The sequence below is a fragment of the Dendrobates tinctorius genome, unplaced genomic scaffold (genome assembly GCF_039654945.1).
Source record: "Dendrobates tinctorius isolate UK_male_01 unplaced genomic scaffold, ASM3965494v1 ptg000104l, whole genome shotgun sequence".
Classification (NCBI taxonomy): Eukaryota; Metazoa; Chordata; class Amphibia; order Anura; family Dendrobatidae; genus Dendrobates; species Dendrobates tinctorius.
In genome coordinates, this window is record NW_027361772.1 from 13126036 (window position 1) to 13144082 (window position 18047).

General features: G+C 45.9%; 1 protein-coding gene across 1 annotated transcript in view; it reads left to right on the top strand.

The window, feature by feature from the left end:
• Positions 1 to 18047, top strand: part of RASAL3 (RAS protein activator like 3) — a 92271-nt gene that overhangs the window by 27226 nt on the left and 46998 nt on the right. The window contains exons 4-9 of the mRNA XM_073588766.1: positions 4154 to 4218; positions 13544 to 13617; positions 15923 to 16043; positions 16153 to 16251; positions 16406 to 16930; positions 17020 to 17164. Of these exons, the coding sequence (XP_073444867.1) occupies positions 4154 to 4218; positions 13544 to 13617; positions 15923 to 16043; positions 16153 to 16251; positions 16406 to 16930; positions 17020 to 17164 (1029 nt within the window). The remainder of the gene's footprint in view (positions 1 to 4153; positions 4219 to 13543; positions 13618 to 15922; positions 16044 to 16152; positions 16252 to 16405; positions 16931 to 17019; positions 17165 to 18047) is intronic.

An 18047-nucleotide genomic window follows, 5' to 3' on the forward strand; every position in this document is an offset into this window, starting at 1 on the left:
AAGAAAGGTGGGAAAGAAAAGAACAGAGAGAGAAAGAAAGAACAGTGAGAGAGAAAGAGGGAAAAGAAAGAACAGAGAAAAAGAGAAAGAAAGAAAAAGAACAGAGAGAAAGAAAGAGGGGCAGAAAAAAGAACAGAGGGAAAGTGAAAGAAAGAGGGGAAAGAAAGAAAGAACAGAGAGAGAAAGAAAGATGGGAAAGAAAGAAAGAACAGAGATATAGAGAGAAAGAAAGAGGGGAAAGAAAGAACAGAGAGAGACACATAGAAAGAACAGAGAGACAAAGAAAGAAAGAAGTAAAGAAAGAAAAAGAACAGAGAGAAAGAAAAAAGGGAAAGAAAGAGAACAGAGAGAAAGAAAGAACAGAGACAGAGAAAGAAAGAAAGAAAGAGGAAAGCAAGAACAGAGAGAGAGAAAGAAACAGAGAGAGAAAGAACAGAGAAAGAGACAGAGAAAGAACAGAGAAAGAAAGAGAGAGAAAGAAAGATTCTATAAAGATACTATAGCAGCCCGGCTCACATTGTAGTGTCCACCTGAGCCTCCCGATGCAGGACATATGATCCGCTCACATATCCGATGTCCCCGATTCCAAGGCGATCCTGCTGTCCACGCTGTCAGAGGAGGACACGGTGATGGATCTGAAGCATTCTCTGAAGTGCCTCCATGGTTCCGTCACAATCTCTTCCCAAAATGACCTCATTTCCGGTCAGCTTCCAGCACATCACTTCCGGTGGACCGTCATGTGCTCCTTGGGGCTCCGCCGTGTACTCCTGTGTCTGCGCCGCGACAGCGGGGGCAGACTCTCGGGACTGTCCCTCTGAACACACCTGGTTCCGCTTTGTATGCCTCATACACACATGGCTCCGCTCCATACATCTTGCACACACACGGCTCCACTCAGTACACACATGGGTCCACTTCGTATACCTTGTACACACACAGGTCCACTCAGTACACACACAGCTTCACTACGTAAACCTTGTACACACATGGCTCTGCTCAGCTCCATACACACACGGCTCAGCTCCGTACACTTCGTACACACAGGGCTCCGCTCCATACACCAAGTACACAAGCGGCTCCGCTCCGCACACCTCATACACACGCGGCTCTGCTCCGTACACCTCGCGCACACGCGGCTCCGCTACGTACACCTCGCACACACATGGCTCCACTCCATACACCTCGCACAGGCTGCTCCGCTTCGTACACCTCGCACATATGCTGCTCTGCTCCGTGCACCTAGCACACACGCGGCTCCGCTTCGTACACCTTGCACACACGTGGCTCCGTACACCTCGCACACACACGGCTCCGTACACCTCGCACACACGGCTCCGCTCCGTACACCTCGCGCACACGCGGCTCCGCTCCGTACACCTCACGCACACGCGGCTCCGCCCCGTACACCTCACGCACACGCGGCTCCGCCCCGTACACCTCGCGCACACGCGGCTCCGCCCCGTACACCTCCCGCACACGCGGTTCCGCTCCGTACACCTCGCACACACGCGGTTCCGCTCCGTACACCTCGTACACACGCGGTTCCGCTCCGTACACCTCGTACACACGCGGTTCCGCTCCGTACACCTCGTACACACGCGGTTCCGCTCCGTACACCTCGTACACACGCGGTTCCGCTCCGTACACCTCGTACACACGCGGTTCCGCTCTGTACACCTCGTACACACGCGGTTCCGCTCCGTACACCTCATACACACAGCTGCTACATCCACCCTGTAAACCCCTCCTGACCCCACACAGAAACTTCACGTCATCCAGCACCATGACAACCAGCACAGCAGAGACCTGCAGACACCAGGCCCCTGTTCATGTGATCCCTGACTCCTCCCCTCCTGTGACCTCATCACAGGTCCTGTGTGCTCATTAGAGAAGAACAGTCTAGTGACGTCATTGCAGGCTGTGAGGGGCTGCTGTCAGTGCGGTGAGTCTCTGCGGAAGGGCGAGGATGGGGTGAATGGGGGGGCGTGGCGGCTCAGTGCAGTGCTGAACACGAGTGGGGGGTAAAGACCGGGACTGTCCCATGAGAATCGGGACGGTTGGGAGGACCCTCCTAGAGAGCGTGAGAGGTTCATGGGAAATAGGGTGATCTTTTGGGCTTCAAAGAGTTTTTCTGAAACCTTACTGAAGTACGTAATTTAGGAAAGTTTCTTTTGCCCCACTGGAGAGGCAAGAACCAGGCCATTAAGGGAGTGAAAAATCAGCTTACAGTGGTCAGCGAGCGTGTTTGGAGAAGTGTGGCTTAAAAGGAGCATAGTCATAATGGAGGTCACGCCATCTGTCATGCTGCTCTCACCTGGGGCAGTGACCTCACGCCCGACGTCACCACTTACGATGCCGCGGCCGCTTCGGGGGTCCCGCCTGGTGCGCACGTGCACCTCTCGCACCTAGTTCCATGGCTGCACAACGTTGCTAGTTCGCACGTGCGCTCTTCTCGGCTCTGACTGCAGCCATGCCCTCTCTATGGTCCTGGAGGACCTGACCTGGAAGTCCCAGCACTCATGCCCTATATCAGGCTACCTCTTCCTATGGGAGGGGCCTGATTATTGTTGTGCTTCCTGGCTTGGTCTGTTTGGTCCTTGCTTGGCTGCGCGCTGTATTCAGGTCCCCTGCCTTGTGCTCCGTTCCTGTACTCTGCCTTGTGCTCCATTCCTGTACTCTGCCTTGCCGTGCTTCCTAGCACATGCTCCGTTCGTACACTCTGCTCTGTGCTCTGCTGTGCTTCCCAGCACACGCTCAGCTCCTGCCTTGTGTCCTGTAGTGCTTCTTTGCACACCTTCTGCCTTGCCTTGCACTCAGGCGTGCTTCCCAGCACCTGCTCTGCCTAACCCTGTACTCTGGCGTGCTTCCCAGCACCTGCTCTGCCTAACCCTGTACTCTGGCGTGCTTCCCAGCACATGCTCTGTTTAACCTTGTGCTCTGGCGTGCTCCTTTGCATGCTCCCTGCTTTGCCCGCACCCGGGCGTGCTTGTCTGTGCGCGCCATAAGTGCACCCGTGTACTCGCTTTGCACCATCCAGTATCTAGCGCACTCCCATGTACACGCCCTGTATTGTCCGGCACCCTCTGTGCTTCTGTACACTCGCCTGTACTGTCCTGTTCCCTGCGTGCCCCTGTGTCCACGTTTTGCACACTCCTGTTTTCTGCACACTCCCTGTTACATCCGGCAGACACACTCATTCATGTCTCCTGTGAGCCGGCCACCTGGTTCCAACAGTCATGGTACTGTACCTTACCCCCTTGGGCCTGCCCCTGACACTCCCTGTATAGGGGGTGGTCCTCACTAGGTCAGCTCGCCCTGGGTGGGTTGGTGTCACGAGTCACGACCCAGAGGGTCCACTCCAGGAGTCGTCACAGTGAAAACTTTCCATCCACCGACCTCTGCATCTCTTAGATGCCAATTTCCGTCTTCCTCAATGAGTATGTACTCCCAGAAAGCTGTCAATCTGTGTGTGTGTGCGCAGAGGAAGCAGGGATCACAGGCATTCTCTCTGAGTCCTGGCAGACAGGGGTGTACAGGGCCTCATAGCAGAAGTCCTAATAGCACATACCCATACTAAACAACTATATATATTTAGAAGATTAGGGGGTTCTTAGCACATAGACATAGTCACTGAAGGGTGTATCTCCCAACTTTTAAAGGTAGGGAGAGGGAAGTGTATTGAGACACTTACAAAGTAATTTTCCCCCTATTTTGGCCCTATTTTACAGGGTTGGTGGGGGGGCGCGGTGTTGATGCCCATAATGGCTGTGTGGGCTGCCACTATTAGTGATACACCAGCTTTTTACATGAGTGAGTGTTACATATGTTTTCTGGACATTTACAGGCTTTGCAATACTGGCAATTCACAGCTAATCGATTTGCAGCAAATGGAATTTTGGGGGAAAAATTTGTTGCACCAGGAAAATTCCAATTTCAAAAGTTTTGTTTATCTCAAGACAAAACCTATCCACCACCAGCTCAGCATCCCCTTTGATAGGAGACTTGACAGATTTACTATAAAATCACTTCAATATGAACCAAGTATGAAAATGAAAGCCATGTTCCTACCATAAGATACAGTAAGTTTCAAAGTATGGCGGATCTGCCACAATGGCTGATTTAATTAACTCATATTGCCTGTTTTTCTTTTAAGGGACAGATGCTGCTCCTGAAGAAAATGCAGAAGCTGATACAAAGAATCAACATAATAATGTAAAGGTAATATGGCGCCTTCTACTGTTCACACTTAGCTATTTTGATGCAGTTTATTTCAACCAAAGGTGGGTACAAAGCCTCCAGAGATGAAAAATTACTTGACAGCTTTACGTTACTTCCTACAAAATGTACAGTATTTACTATGGAAGGATGTGTATTGTGAATTCTCTTACTTCTGAGTCGGGGCTCCCTCTGGTTACTGTGGGAAGTGGAGCTGGCCGGATTGACAGAGGTCTGCCACCTGATGATGATGATTGGAGATCTGGGGTTACTGATTGGGAGTATTTAAGTGAGCAGGCTTCCCTCTATTGTTGCTGGTGATTAGTTCTTCCTGTGCAACTGGAGGTCTGCTGTCTCCGGCCTGATCCTGCATTTTTCAGTTAAGTTGTTAATTTGCTAATCCTTTGCATCTGCTCTTGTTTTGCCTCTTTATGCTTTGCTTTGCGGGTTCAGCGTGCTCCCTGCTGGGGATGTGCTGGATCCCACTCCATATGTTACAGCTTGTGTCAGTTTGTTCAGTCCCCTGTTATATTAGTCTCTTTTGCTTTGCTGCCAGTTTACACCAGAATTCTGATATAGTGGGGGGAGGTCGTGAGACCTCAGTGTTTTTTGTACATCAGACGTGTTGGATTTTTTAGGGTTTTTGCGTGATTGCAGACAGTGTCTTTCCTTTCCTATCCTATCTAGACAGTTTGGGCCCCATTATTTGCTCAGTCTATTTTCTGCCTGTGTTTGTCCCTCATCTGGTCTCACCGACAATATATGTTTGGGGGCTATCTATTTCTTTGGGGTTCTACTCCGGGGCAGTTTAGATTTCACCTTTCTTGCCTTAGGCCTAGTTAGTTCTCCGGCTGTGTTGAGGCGTTTAGGGCATCATAGGTACACTCCATGGCTACTGTTAGATGTGTTGTTAGGATTAGGGGTCTGCAATCCGCTAAGTTACCAACCTTTCTGGTTTCCTGATGGCCTAGCCTATTCCTGCCATCCCCCTTGGTGACCTGTTCATAACAGAATCACCAGTCATACTGTAGACTCTAGGGTACTCTAAAGAAGGAAAGAATTGTAAAAAAAAAAAAAAAAAAAAGTGTCAGAATTTTTTTATATATTTTTTCCTCTTTTTCTCTGGGGCCGTAGGAGGATTTTTTCTTTAATGGAGACTAAGCAATTGTCCGATCGTGTTGAGCAGCTCGCTGCTGAAGTGCGGCGAATTTCTTCCTATCTCGCTCAATCATCTGCTGCAGAACCAAAGATCCCTACTCCTGATGTGTTTTTTGGGGATCGGTCTAAGTTTTTGAATTTTAAGAATAATTGTAGACTATTTTTTGCTTTGAAACCTAACTCATCAGGGAGCTCTGTGCAGCAGGTTAAAATTGTCATCTCCCTGCTGCACGGCGATCCCCAGGATTGGGTCTTTTCTTTGACACCTGGAGATCCTATTCTGGCTAATGTGGATGCGTTTTTTCAAGCCCTGGGGTTGTTGTATGATGAACCTAATGCTATTGATCAAGCTGAGAGAACCCTGTTGGCAGGGTCAGGATTCTGCAGAGTTATATTGTAAAAAATTCTGTGGGCGGTCCTTACTAAATGGAACGATGATGCCCTAGCAGCTCTCTTTCAGAAGGGTCTGGCAGAAACCGTAAAAGATGTTATGGTGGGATTTCCTGTCCCCTCTGGTCTTGATGACTCTATGTCATAGGCCATTCAAATTGATCGACGTTTACGTGAACGTAAAAGTACATGAGAGGCAGTACCGCCTTTCGAACGAACTTCTGAACCCATGCAATGTGATAGGGTTTTGTCTAGGGCGCAACGTCAAGAGTTTAGAAGGCGTAATAAGCTGTGTAAACTTGTAAACAAGAAAAGCGTTTTGCTCACGCATTTCGGTGGGCAGTGTACAGCCTAAGTTCCTTTTGGCCGTTACCTTGATCTGCTCCTTGTCTACATTTTCCGCTAAGGCTTTTGTTGATTCAGGAGCAGTATTGAATCTGAAGGATTTTGACTTTGTCAAATGTTGTGGTTTTCCCATGGTACCCCTGCGGACTTCTATCCCTTTGAGGGGTATTGATGCTACTCCTTTGGCGGTGAATAAACCCGTTTTGTACCACCAAGAGAATTGTAAATTTTTGGTGTTGCACAATTTGCATGATATTATTGTACTGGGTTTTCCTTGGTTGCAAACCCATAATCCTGTTTTGGATTGGAAATCTCTGTCTGTGGTGAGTTGGGGTTGTCAATGTGTTCTTAGTGACACTCCTGTTTTCTCCACCTCTCCCCAGTCTCTTGATATTCCTGACTATTTGGCTGATTTTTCTGATGTATTTAGTGAGAATAAGTCTGCGTCTTTGCCTCCTCATAGGAGTTATGACTGTGCAATTGAGTTAATGCCCAGTTGTAAATTTCCCAAGGGTTGGCTTTTCAACTTATCGGTACCTGAACATGATGCTATGCGATCCTATATCAAGGAGTCTTTGGAGAAGGGTCATATCAGACCATCCTCTTCACCTTTAGGTGCTGGGGGTTTTTTTGTGGCCAAGAAAGATGGCTCATTAAGGCCATGTATTAACTATCGTTCCCTTAACAAAATCCTTGTTAAATATCAGTACCCGTTACCCCTGATTTCTGATTTATTTTCCAGAGTTAAAAGTGCTTGTTGGTTTACCAAACTTGACCTCAGGGGGCGTATAACCTTATTCGCATCAAGCACGGGGATGAATGGAAGACGGCGTTTAATACCTCGGAGGGACATTTTGGGTACCTGGTGATGCCTTTTGGGCTCACTAATGCCCCTTCCGTCTTCCAATCTTTTATGAACGAAATTTTCCGGGACTTTGTGGATACGTTTTTGATCATTTATCTGGATGATATTTTGATCTTTTCCAGTGATTGGGATTCTCATGTGGAACATGTCCGGATTGTGTTCCGGATTTTGAGGGAAAATACTCTGTATGTTAAGGGATCGAAATGTCTCTTTGGTGTACAGAGGATTTTGTTTTTGGGATTCATTTTGTCCCCGTCTGCTATTGAAATGGACCCAGCCAAGGTACATGCCATTTATGATTGGGTTTAGCCCACTTCTCTGAAGGCTCTCCAGAAGTTTTTGGGTTTTGCTAATTTTTACAGTAAATTTATAAGTAATTTTTCTGGTATTGTTAAACCACTGACGGATTTGACCAAAAAAGGCGCTGATGTGGTGAATTGGTCTCCAGAGGCATTCTCGGCATTTCAGGAGCTTAAGAGGAGATTCACTTCTGCTCCAGGTCTACGGCAACCTGATGTTTCACTCCCGTTTCAGGTGGAGATAGATGCTTCTGAGATTGGTGCAGGAGCCGTTTTGTCCCAGAGAGATCCGGTGACCTCTAAGATGAATCCCTGTGCCTTCTTTTCTTGAGAATTTTCCCCATCTGAATGTAACTATGACATGGGGAATCGGGAATTGTTGGCCATGAAGTGGGCATTTGAAGAGTGGAGACATTGGTTGGAGGGAGCTAGACACCAATTTGTGGTCCTCACCGACCACAAGAATTTGATTTATCTTGAATCAGCCAAGCGCTTGAATCCTAGATAGGCTAGGTGGGCCTTGTTTTTTACGTGTTATAATTTTGTGGTCTCCTTTCTTTCGGGCACTAAGAATGTTAAGGCAGACGCCCTTTCTAGGAGTTTCTTTGCGGATTCTCTTGATGTGACCGAGCCTACTACCATTCTAAATGAGGGTGTAGTTCTTTCCGCTATCTCACCCGATTTGAGATGTGCCCTGGAGGAATTTCAGGAGGACAAACCTGAACGATGCCCTATGGGAAAATTGTATGTCCCTGACCAGTCGAGAAGAGTAATATCTGAAATTCATTGCTCCGCATTAGCTGGTCATCCAGGTATTTTTGGTACTAAAGATTTGGTGAGTCGGTCTTTTTGGTGGCCTGCCTTATCTTGTGATGTCAGGAATTTTGTGCAGTCCTGTGGGACTTGTTCTCGGTCCAAGCCCTGTTCTTGTTCTAGTGGTTTGTTGATGCCCCTGCCGGTGCCCAGGAGGCCATGGGCCCATATCTCAATGGATTTTATTTCTGATCTCCCTGTCTCTCAAAGAATGACTGTTATCTGGGTGATCTGTGATAGATTTTCTAAGATGGTCCAGCATGTACCACTCCCAAAGTTGCCATCTTCTTCTGAGTTGGTGCCCTTGTTTTTACAACAGGTGGTTCGTTTGCACGGGATTCCGGAGAAGATTGTGTCGGACAGAGGAGTTCAGTTTGTTTCCAGATTTTGGAGAGCTTTTTGTTCCAAACTGGGAATTCAGTTATCTTTCTCCTCTGCATTTCATCCTCAGACCAATAGGCAGACTGAGAGAACAAACCAGACTTTGGAATCCTATTTGAGATGTTTCATATCTGCTGATCAAGATGACTGGGTCTCATTTTTGCCCTTGGCCGAATTTGCGCTAAACAATAGGGCTAGTTCTGTCACTTTGATGTCTCCTGTTTTCAGTAACTTTGGGTTTCATCCTCAATTTTCTTCGGGGCAGGTTGAAGCTTCGGCCTGCCCAAGTGTGGAATCTGTGGTAGAGAAAATGCAGCAGATTTGGGACCAAGTAGTGGATAAGTTGTCCCACTCTCAGGAAAAGGCCCAACGGTTTTCCAACCGACATAGGACCATTGGTCCCCGGTTTAAAGAGGGTGATATAGTTTGGTTGTCTTCAAAAAATATTCCTATGAAGGTTCTGTCTCCAAAATTCAAGCCAAGGTTCATTGGACCTTATAAGATTTTGGAAATCGTTAACCCCGTTTCTTTCCGTTTGGCTCTTCCAGTTACGTTTAAGATTCATAACGTTTTTCATAAATCTTTGTTGAAGAGGTTTGTGGAGCCAGTAGTTCCCATGGCGGCACCCCCTGACCCTGTATTGGTTAAGGGTAATTTGGAGTATGAGGTAGAGAAGATATTAGATTCTCGTCTGGTTAGACAGAGACTCCGGTACTTGGTCAAGTGGAAAGGTTATGGCCAGGAGGATAATTCTTGGGTCTCTGCTTCTGACATTCATGCCGAGAGATTGGTTCCTGCTTTTCACCGGGCCCATCCTGATCGGCCTGGTGGCGTGGATGAGGGTTCAGTGACCCCTCCTCAAGTGGGGGTACTGTTGTGAATTCTCTTACTTCTGAGTTGGGGCTCCCTCTGGTGGTTACTGTGGGTAGTGGAGCTGGCCGGATTGACAGAGGTCTGCCACCTGATGATGATGATTGGAGATCTGGGGTTACTGATTGGGAGTATTTAAGTGAGCAGGCTTCCCTCAATTGTTGCTGGTGATTAGTTCTTCCTGTGCAACTTGAGGTCTGCTGTCTCCTGCCTCATCCTGCATTTTTCAGCTAAGTTGTTCATTTGCTAATCCTTTGCTTCTGATCTGGTTTTGCCTCTTTCTGCTTGGCGGGTTCAGCATGCTCCCTGCTGGGGATGTGCTGGACCCTGCTCCATATGTTACTGCTTGTGTCAGTTTGTTCAGTCCCCTGCTATATTAGTCTCTTTTGCTTTGCTGCCAGTTTACACCAGAATGCTGATATAGTGGGGGAGAGGTCTTGAGATATCAGTGTTTTTTGTACATCAGACATGTTGGATTTTTTGGGTTTTTGCATGATTGCAGACAGTGTCTTTCCTTTCCTATCCTATCTAGACAGTTTGGGCCCCATCATTTGTTCAGTCTATTTTCTGCCTGTGTTTGTCCCTCATCTGGTCTCACCGACAATATATGTTTGGGGGCTATCTATTTCTTTGGGATTCTAATCTGGAGCAGTTTAGATTTCACCTTTCTTGCTTTAGGCCTAGTTAGTTCTCCTGCTGTGTCGAGGCGTCTAGGGCATCGTAGGTACGCTCCACGGCTACTGTTAGTTGTGTTGTTAGGATTAGGGGTCTGCAATCCGCTAAATTACCAACCTTTCTGGTTTCCTGGTGGCCTAGCCTATTCCTGCCATCCTCCTCGGTGACCTGTTCATAACAGATGTGTTTACCACTAAGGATACCACTGCAAAGAAGGTGCAGCGAAGCTGCAAATTTTACCTTCTCCAACACAAAGGGTTAAATTCTCATTTATATCTCCATCATGAATTCACTTGGAGCTGAAATTTGTCACGCTGGTAGCTGGAACAACTTCTCAGTGCCATCCTACTGACTGCATTCACCGCTCTGCTTCTACCAGTGACAGGCCATAGTGCAGAACTGCATCTAGCAGTACTCCCAGGACTGCTGCATGCTCATGTGGCTGCAGAGTCTCCACCTGGCTATAGGGAGGTATGGTCAGATTCTGCATAAATTTAACCCGCTGTGTCCTGCAGAGTTTTGCTTCCCTGGCTTATCCCCTACCAGCAGGGAATTTGTTAGGCAGCTCCACCCTCCAGACCTTGCCTGAACTTAGGTTCTTAGTTTTAGTCTCTTTCTAGTAATCTGTAAAGGTGCATGTTTGATTTTATTCTCCTGTTACCGATCCAGCTTGTTAACTCGTTTTTCTGACCTCTCCACTCCTGATCCTGGCTTCATATTTTGATTCTGGGCTACCCGACCCGACCACAGTCTGTCTGACCAAATATCTGTCTTTGCCCTCGGCGCTTTGCGTTGTACCTCTGACCTAACTCTGGTATTGTTGATCAGATCGGTGTAATCCTGCATCCCTTCTTCCGCGGTCTCCTCCACTCCAACCCCCACATCTACCAATACCCCAATTAAGACACGACACATAAACTTTGTTTAATTTGGCCACAGCAGTCTTTATTTAAACAAACAAATAATTCAAATTCAAAACTTATATTAAGATTGGTAAAGGTCCTTGAAGCTACCAAAATCTGATGATTACCAAAACAAACCCATAAGCCATAATTACTCCCAGCCATTACTTCACTGACTCGAGAGCACCATAACCCAAAGGGTTCTTTTCAAATATCAAAAACTTCCAGGGACCAGACATTCCATTGCCACAAGTCTCCCAAAAAAACACCAGACCAAAGACAAACTTTTGCCAATTGAGGAATCCACATCATAATGACTCCCCTGGACCAATTTAGAACCAACTTCAAGGACCCACCCAACTGCCACAATGAGAGCACTGTGAACACCTCAAATCCAAAGGTCAGAGCCCACGAAATTTAAATGCACTCCGTCAGCCAACCAAAATTCTTCGCTCTTGCTTCCAAGGCAAAATTCTGTGCTGCAATGCCCCGTTCTGGATTACAAACCTAGACACGCCCTACTCACCTTTATGCAAGCGTCATTAATCTTCTCCACTGAACAGGCAGCCCGCCAATTTTTTCTTGGAACTATTTCTGACCATAATGTAATCAACCCAGAGAACAACATCCAGAGGCGCAACAAGTCATGTTTTATATCTCTAATTAATTCCCTAAAAGGGCGAATCCCCAGATCGTTACCTCCCACATGCAAGACTAAAATGTCCGGGGCCCTATCCAAATGAGCACTACGATGTACCTCCTATAAAACTCTGTTACAACTGATACCTCAGAAGCTGAGCCACCTGATCACTACCACGCTTCTAGAAAAACCGAGCTGTCTACCCTCTTTTCTTACGCCAGCCAAAAAGTTCCCCAATAAACGTAAGAGGGGCCCAGAACCATGTCAAAAGAGGATCCAGCCCTGTAATAAAACACAAGCAAAGACAGTCAACTAAAAAAAATTATTGACACCTGAAGTCGACCTCCTCACACCCCTAATTACGAAAATCACCCTTCAACTAATCCCTGAGGTCTAATATAATCCCGATAACGCTGAGACCACCAATGCGCTGAACAATCTTCAGTCTTTAACCGCAATCTGCAGCCGTTGTTGCAGCTCCAATGCGAAAAGAATGTGACGCGAAATGGGAAGAATCTTACCCCATGGCACTCAAACACCTCCAAAATATATTAGTAAATTGGGACCTCGATAAAAAGGAACCATCTTCATGACATAATAAAGAAACATCTTACTTAGACCAAAAGGCATTAAAGCCCTCCAATTCCAATGGAATGTTATACAAAGTGGGAAGAATCTTAAAGTCAGCTTCAAAACCTGCTATCAACAACCTCGCCTTTATCTTATCGGGAAATCTACTTAGATAGGAGAGCATCGCGGTTAGTTTCACCGGAGTGCCTTTGCCTTGTTCCTCCTGAAACATCTAACGGCACCACGTGAGGGACCACTGCAATGTGAGCAGAGATGCTTAAATTTGCAGTTTGCTCCAAATTTACACTGACTTTCATTAAATTGCCAGCATAAACTAGACTTATGAAGACTTCCCTTCCCTGACTCCTAGTTTGACTTGACTGGCTGACCCAACCGGCCTCTCCTTGGAAGGAATGCCCATACCTAGTAGGGACCATCACCCGCAACCAAGGATCTATATTCTTTTGATCCCATCTTTTGGCGGGACGAATAGCTTTACACTGACAAAACTGTTCGTCATACCTCAACCAAGCTTGCCCCTGTTTACCATATAAGCCTCCCCAATAGAATCCATATAACAGAAAAAGGGAGAGTAGTTCTCAGGTGCCTTTTCCCCTATGATGCTTGCCAAAATGAAAGGCCTGAAGCCAGTTAGTGAAAGTCTAAGGAATCAAGCGCCATCTCCCCTTGTATTCCTCTTCCTTTTTACTATTGTCTTTTTTACCTGAATCTAAATTGAATTTTTCTAACAGTAACAGATAAAAAAAACTTGACGTATTCATCCATCCAAATTTTTCTCTGACTTCGTTTTTAAGACGCATGCCAAGGGGACCTTCAAAACAAACATATAAGTCCCCGTGCGTGCTTACATCAAGATGAATCCTATCATCCTTCTCGGTCTGCACGGATATCGAGAATGAGTCAGAAACATGTCCTATGCCCCCATTTCTAAATCCGCCTCAGACCGCTAAATTGAGGACTCTTACTCGGCAAGATGAGCACGGGTTGCCCTACTCCCATTCAAACAGTTTAGCAAATCCCTGACATATGTGGAACAGGCTGCCAAAAGAGGTGGTGAGTTCTCCTTCAATGGAAGTCTTCAAACAGAGGCTGGACAGACATCTGTCTGAGATGGTTTAGTGAATCCTGCATTGAGCAGGGGGATGGACACGATCACCCTGGAGATCCCGTCCAACTATAACATTCTAGGATTCTATATAATCTTAGAGCCGCACGATGTAGATGTTGAGACCCTGATTTCATCGATGACCTTTTAACAAGGGGAATGATGCCATCCAGTTGCCATACATTTCCAAGAATAAGACGAAAGGCACAGTAATTGTAGTCTTGCAAGATGCCTCTTTCACACTTCATGCTATAATACTAATTGTTGTATTACTGTATTACATGATCTCCCCAGGGATTAATTCTGAAGAGAAAAAAAAAGAAGAACAGAAAGAAGACAGGGATAGCACCGCTACAGTTGGAAGAAAGGTAGTCACGTCACATCAGTACATACAGGATATGGACTCCAACCTGAGAGCATCATGTGCTGGACTTAATAAATTAGAAATTGATCTATAGATTAAGGTTTTAGTGTTGCAAGTATTTTTTCAAAATACATTGGCAACGGTTTTTTTTATTTCATACAACGATCTTTATTAAAAAAGTAAAAAATTAGTAATCTTGCAATATTTACACTTGCTACTAGGGCCTTTTTAGACTAATTCTTCCTGTCCTTTCCGGAAGAGTGTTCAGCAAGCTCCTGATTAGCAGAGGCAGGCTTGCAGTGACAGTTAACACTTCTATACACATCCGATAACACAGGATGCACCAAGCACAATAGGAGATGTCACAGCTTTGCACCCTCTTATTAGATGCAAAAGAGTCAGCCTATTGCTGCTAATGTACATGGAAAAAAAAAAAACAGGACGTACGAGTGTAAATTAACCTTAGTATGTGTGAAGACTGCAACAATTTAACTTTTTTTTTTAATAAAGATTGTGATGTAGGGAAAAAAACAAAATTGAACACAAAAACCTGATTTAAACAGTAAGTCAATTTCTGATTAAATATTTCCTTTAAGGCTGGTGCCTACCATCCATATATAAACTTTGCACCTGCAGCAGAAGTGACCCATAAGGCTTTGTGTACACATACAGCATTTGCAGCAAAAAAAAAAGTGTTGGTAGGAAAAATGCTGTGTAAAATATACGCGTTTTTGATGAATTTTTTAGTTTATGCTTTTTAATGCATTTCAACATGTTTTTACATGCTTATGGGTCGCCCGCCAGGGCAGTGGGGATACTCAGTACTGGGCCGGTATTCAAAGAGGATGTGTCCCGGTCCGTAGCACTGGGCGTCTAATTAAAGGGATATTTACAAGGGAATAAAATTTGTAATAAAGTGTGACGCCACCTGTGGTTTCTGGTCAGAAGTGACCAGCGCTTCAGAGCAGATCCTCTGGGACTGATGGTGATGCAGCTAAGTTGGCGCAGATCTCCACAGGAAGAGCTTTGTCTCAGGGCAGTTGGTATGTAGATGTTAGAGGTAGTGATGATAGATGTAGCAGAGTTGGGCAGGTGACGCAGGAATAATTAGAGGACACATCTGGGTGCAGTTTCCTTTACCTTTTACTAAGCAATGCAGGTACAGTCCAGGGCTCAGGTTACAGATGGTTCTGGAGTCGGTCATCCTGTAAGCAATTTGGGAATCTCCTTATTCAGATGGGTTGTGAGACTTCCTTTCTAGCGCTATTCTCTGAGGTACTTGCTGCTGTAAACTCTATTCAAGTTCCTGCATCTGTTTGCTACTTAGGTAGAACTCCACTGGCATGACAGGCAACTGCAGCCTGCTTCAGGGATCCTATCTGGTGTCTCCGGCTCACACGTGCTGCTGTGTCATCGAATATCAGTTGGGGACAGAGGGTCTGCGGTCTTCTGTCCTCTGGATTCTGCTGCTGGGGTTTTAGTATCCACACAGCCTCGGGCTCCGGGGCCCCGTCTCTGGTGCCCAAGCCTGGGGGTGAGCTCAGCCTGTAGCTCCTGTCCCCCAGCTCCTCTCCACACGTCCTGTCTCAACCCTGTTCAGGCACTAACTCACTACTAACTTCCTGCTTCTAACCAGAGAGCAGCTCTCCAGAAGTCGGGTTTAGAGCTCCCTCTGCTGGCCTGGAGCAGGAACTGTGTTGTATGCTGGAACTACCTGATAAAAGGGATTCCTTCTTTGCTTCCAGGCATGACATCACTCCCCCCTGGAGGGAGGCAAGGCCATTGTGGAAACCGAACTCCTGGGGTGCCACACTTATTTGCTGCATTTTTATGTACATTTTGTCCCATTCATTTGAATGGTTGAAAAGCTCTGAAAGAATCGACTTGCTGCAAATTTAATAAAAAAAAAAAACACTTTGAAGGTTCAAATCCACAAGGAAAAGATAAGCTGCGTGTGAATGAGATTTCAGAAGTCTTATTTACGTTACAGGTACTGTAAAACGCTGTTTTGTTTTTTTTCCATGATACAAACAAGCTAGGAAAAAAAATGTTTCTATTTTACAGCATATGTTAGAGTATTCTTTATTTTTACGAATACGTGAGAAATAAAAGAACTCCTTGAGTCTCCATATAAATGTGAAGGCACATGGAGATACAATATGGTTCCATAGCAGTCTATGAGCATCACTTTTTATAGACCATAATATGTCCACATGCAGAGGCCATTGTGGGAACACATGAAACATGAGGTGCTGCACTAACCATGTATGCTGATATTTCCGTTCTTCAAATCATACACTGTACTACAGGAGCCTGCATGGATCCCACGAGTCACTGGGTTGTGTGGACATTCTGGACCTGAATAATGAGAAAGACGTCATTATAAGGGCTCTCCACAGCAGCATACTTGGGGAGCAATTCTGCTTTGAGGTAATGAGAGGGAAAAATGCTGTTAATTTCTACAATCAGTATTGTTTAAACATTCTTCAACCTGAAAAAGGTCATATTAATACACTGGGTGCATTGCTATATCTCACAGGTCATCACAGCCTCTGGTAGTCATTGCTTTGGCTGTTCCTCCGTTCAAGAGCGAGATCGATGGATTGAAAATCTCCGTAGAATTGTGCAACCAGACAAGGTTAGCACAATCACGTCTCTGTTCCTGTCAAATAGATTAATTCACCTATATTTTACACCTGTCCATGATATGACATTCTGAAAAAAAAATCTAAAAACTTGTAGCCCAAGTTCTGTCCATACAGTATTTCCAAATGAATGGTCTCTCCACACAGGATAATTATCAACGTGAAGAGTCTTCTCTCAGTCTCTGGATCCATGAAGCCAAGGGTCTTCCACATTCGGGTCCTGGTTCTCGTGCTCGGTATTTTTGTGAAGTCCATCTAGATGGAAGTCTTTATGGACGGACCTCAAGTAAGGCAGCTGAAGCCGGAGTTGTATTCTGGGGAGAAAGCTTTAGCTTGAGGGACTTGCCGTTCTCATCAGGTCATGTTGCCCTTCATCTTCTTCGAGAGGGCAAAGAAGCCACTGGAGTAGGGACAGTTACACTGGCATTAGAAGGAATGAAGGAGGGAGTGGAGAGATGGGTGCCTCTTGGTGGAGATTTGACACTGAGAGTGCGAGGCAGGTACACGAAGCTTTGTGTTCTCCCCTTGGTGCAATATAAGGAGTTTGCAGAGTATCTAACATGGAGATATCTGAAGCTGAGCAGAGCAATGGAGCCTATTCTGAGTGCTCGTGAAAAAGAAGAGCTGGGAAGGTCCCTGATATATGTTCTACAGAGCACCGGCCAAGCCAAGGTGAGACCGAAACTGCATTTGGCAACTAATATCATGTCACTTTTTTTACATTTTTACTATTTCTCTTATTTTTTACCATTTTCCTCTAGGAGTTCCTTGTGGACCTTGGTGTAGCTGAGATTTCTCGTTATGATGTCCAAGATTCATTAATATTCCGTGAAAACACTATTCTCACAAAGGCTATTGAAGAATATATGAAAATGGTGGGACAAACATATCTTCAAGAGACTCTTGGTGTGTAAACAGATTTCTCACAGTGTATGCATCATAGAAAAGATACTATAAATCTCTTTCATCATATCTGCAGAAAAGAGACAATAATCAAAGGTCCAAAAAGGATTAGTGACCTAGTGACCTTGATAATATTTGTGTCTTTGCATGTGGCAAAGGAGCCTTTTTTTCCACCTCAGTATCACGAGTGTGTCACGTCCTCCTGGGAGATCTGGGGTTAGAAGATCACTTTGTATTGTGAATTACAAATCTTCCATTAAGGCCAGAGTCACACTTGCGGGAGTGGGCGTCTGCATGTATTTCTATGCAACTGAGCACTCGACTCTGAGTGCCACGGCAGTGCCGGGTACTGAGACGCGAGACTCGTGTGAGTTTCTCGCAAGTGTGACTCTGGCCTTAGCCTGTGTGTTTGTATCCCAAATTAAATGGATTTGGGTTCCTAGGTTGCTGAAGAGGTTAACGACCCTTTCTATGCTGGTCAGAAACTTGCAGCTCAATTGCAGCTGCTTCTGATCTGGTCATTGCCTCTCCCTATAAAACTTGGTCAGACATTCTTTGCCTTGCCAGTGAAATCTTTGCTTCCTAGCTCCTTGGAGACGCTGTGCTATATTGGAGATTATTGTTGTTACTGAAGATTGTTGCATGCTTTTAGGGGGTGTATGTGTGGCGCCCCTGAGGCTTCAGTCTCCACAGAGGTACTGCACCTTCTCCTAAGGTGTAGTGCCCCACCATCCAGGTAGGCTGGGAACTCCTTTCCGCATTCCAACACCTGCACCCCACACACAGGATAGTTCAGCAGGGACCCATCCATGCTTTATACTGGAAAGGTCATAGGGTGCCTTTTGTGGTCCCTGGCTTCGTAACATGAGAGGTGCTGGGGGGACGG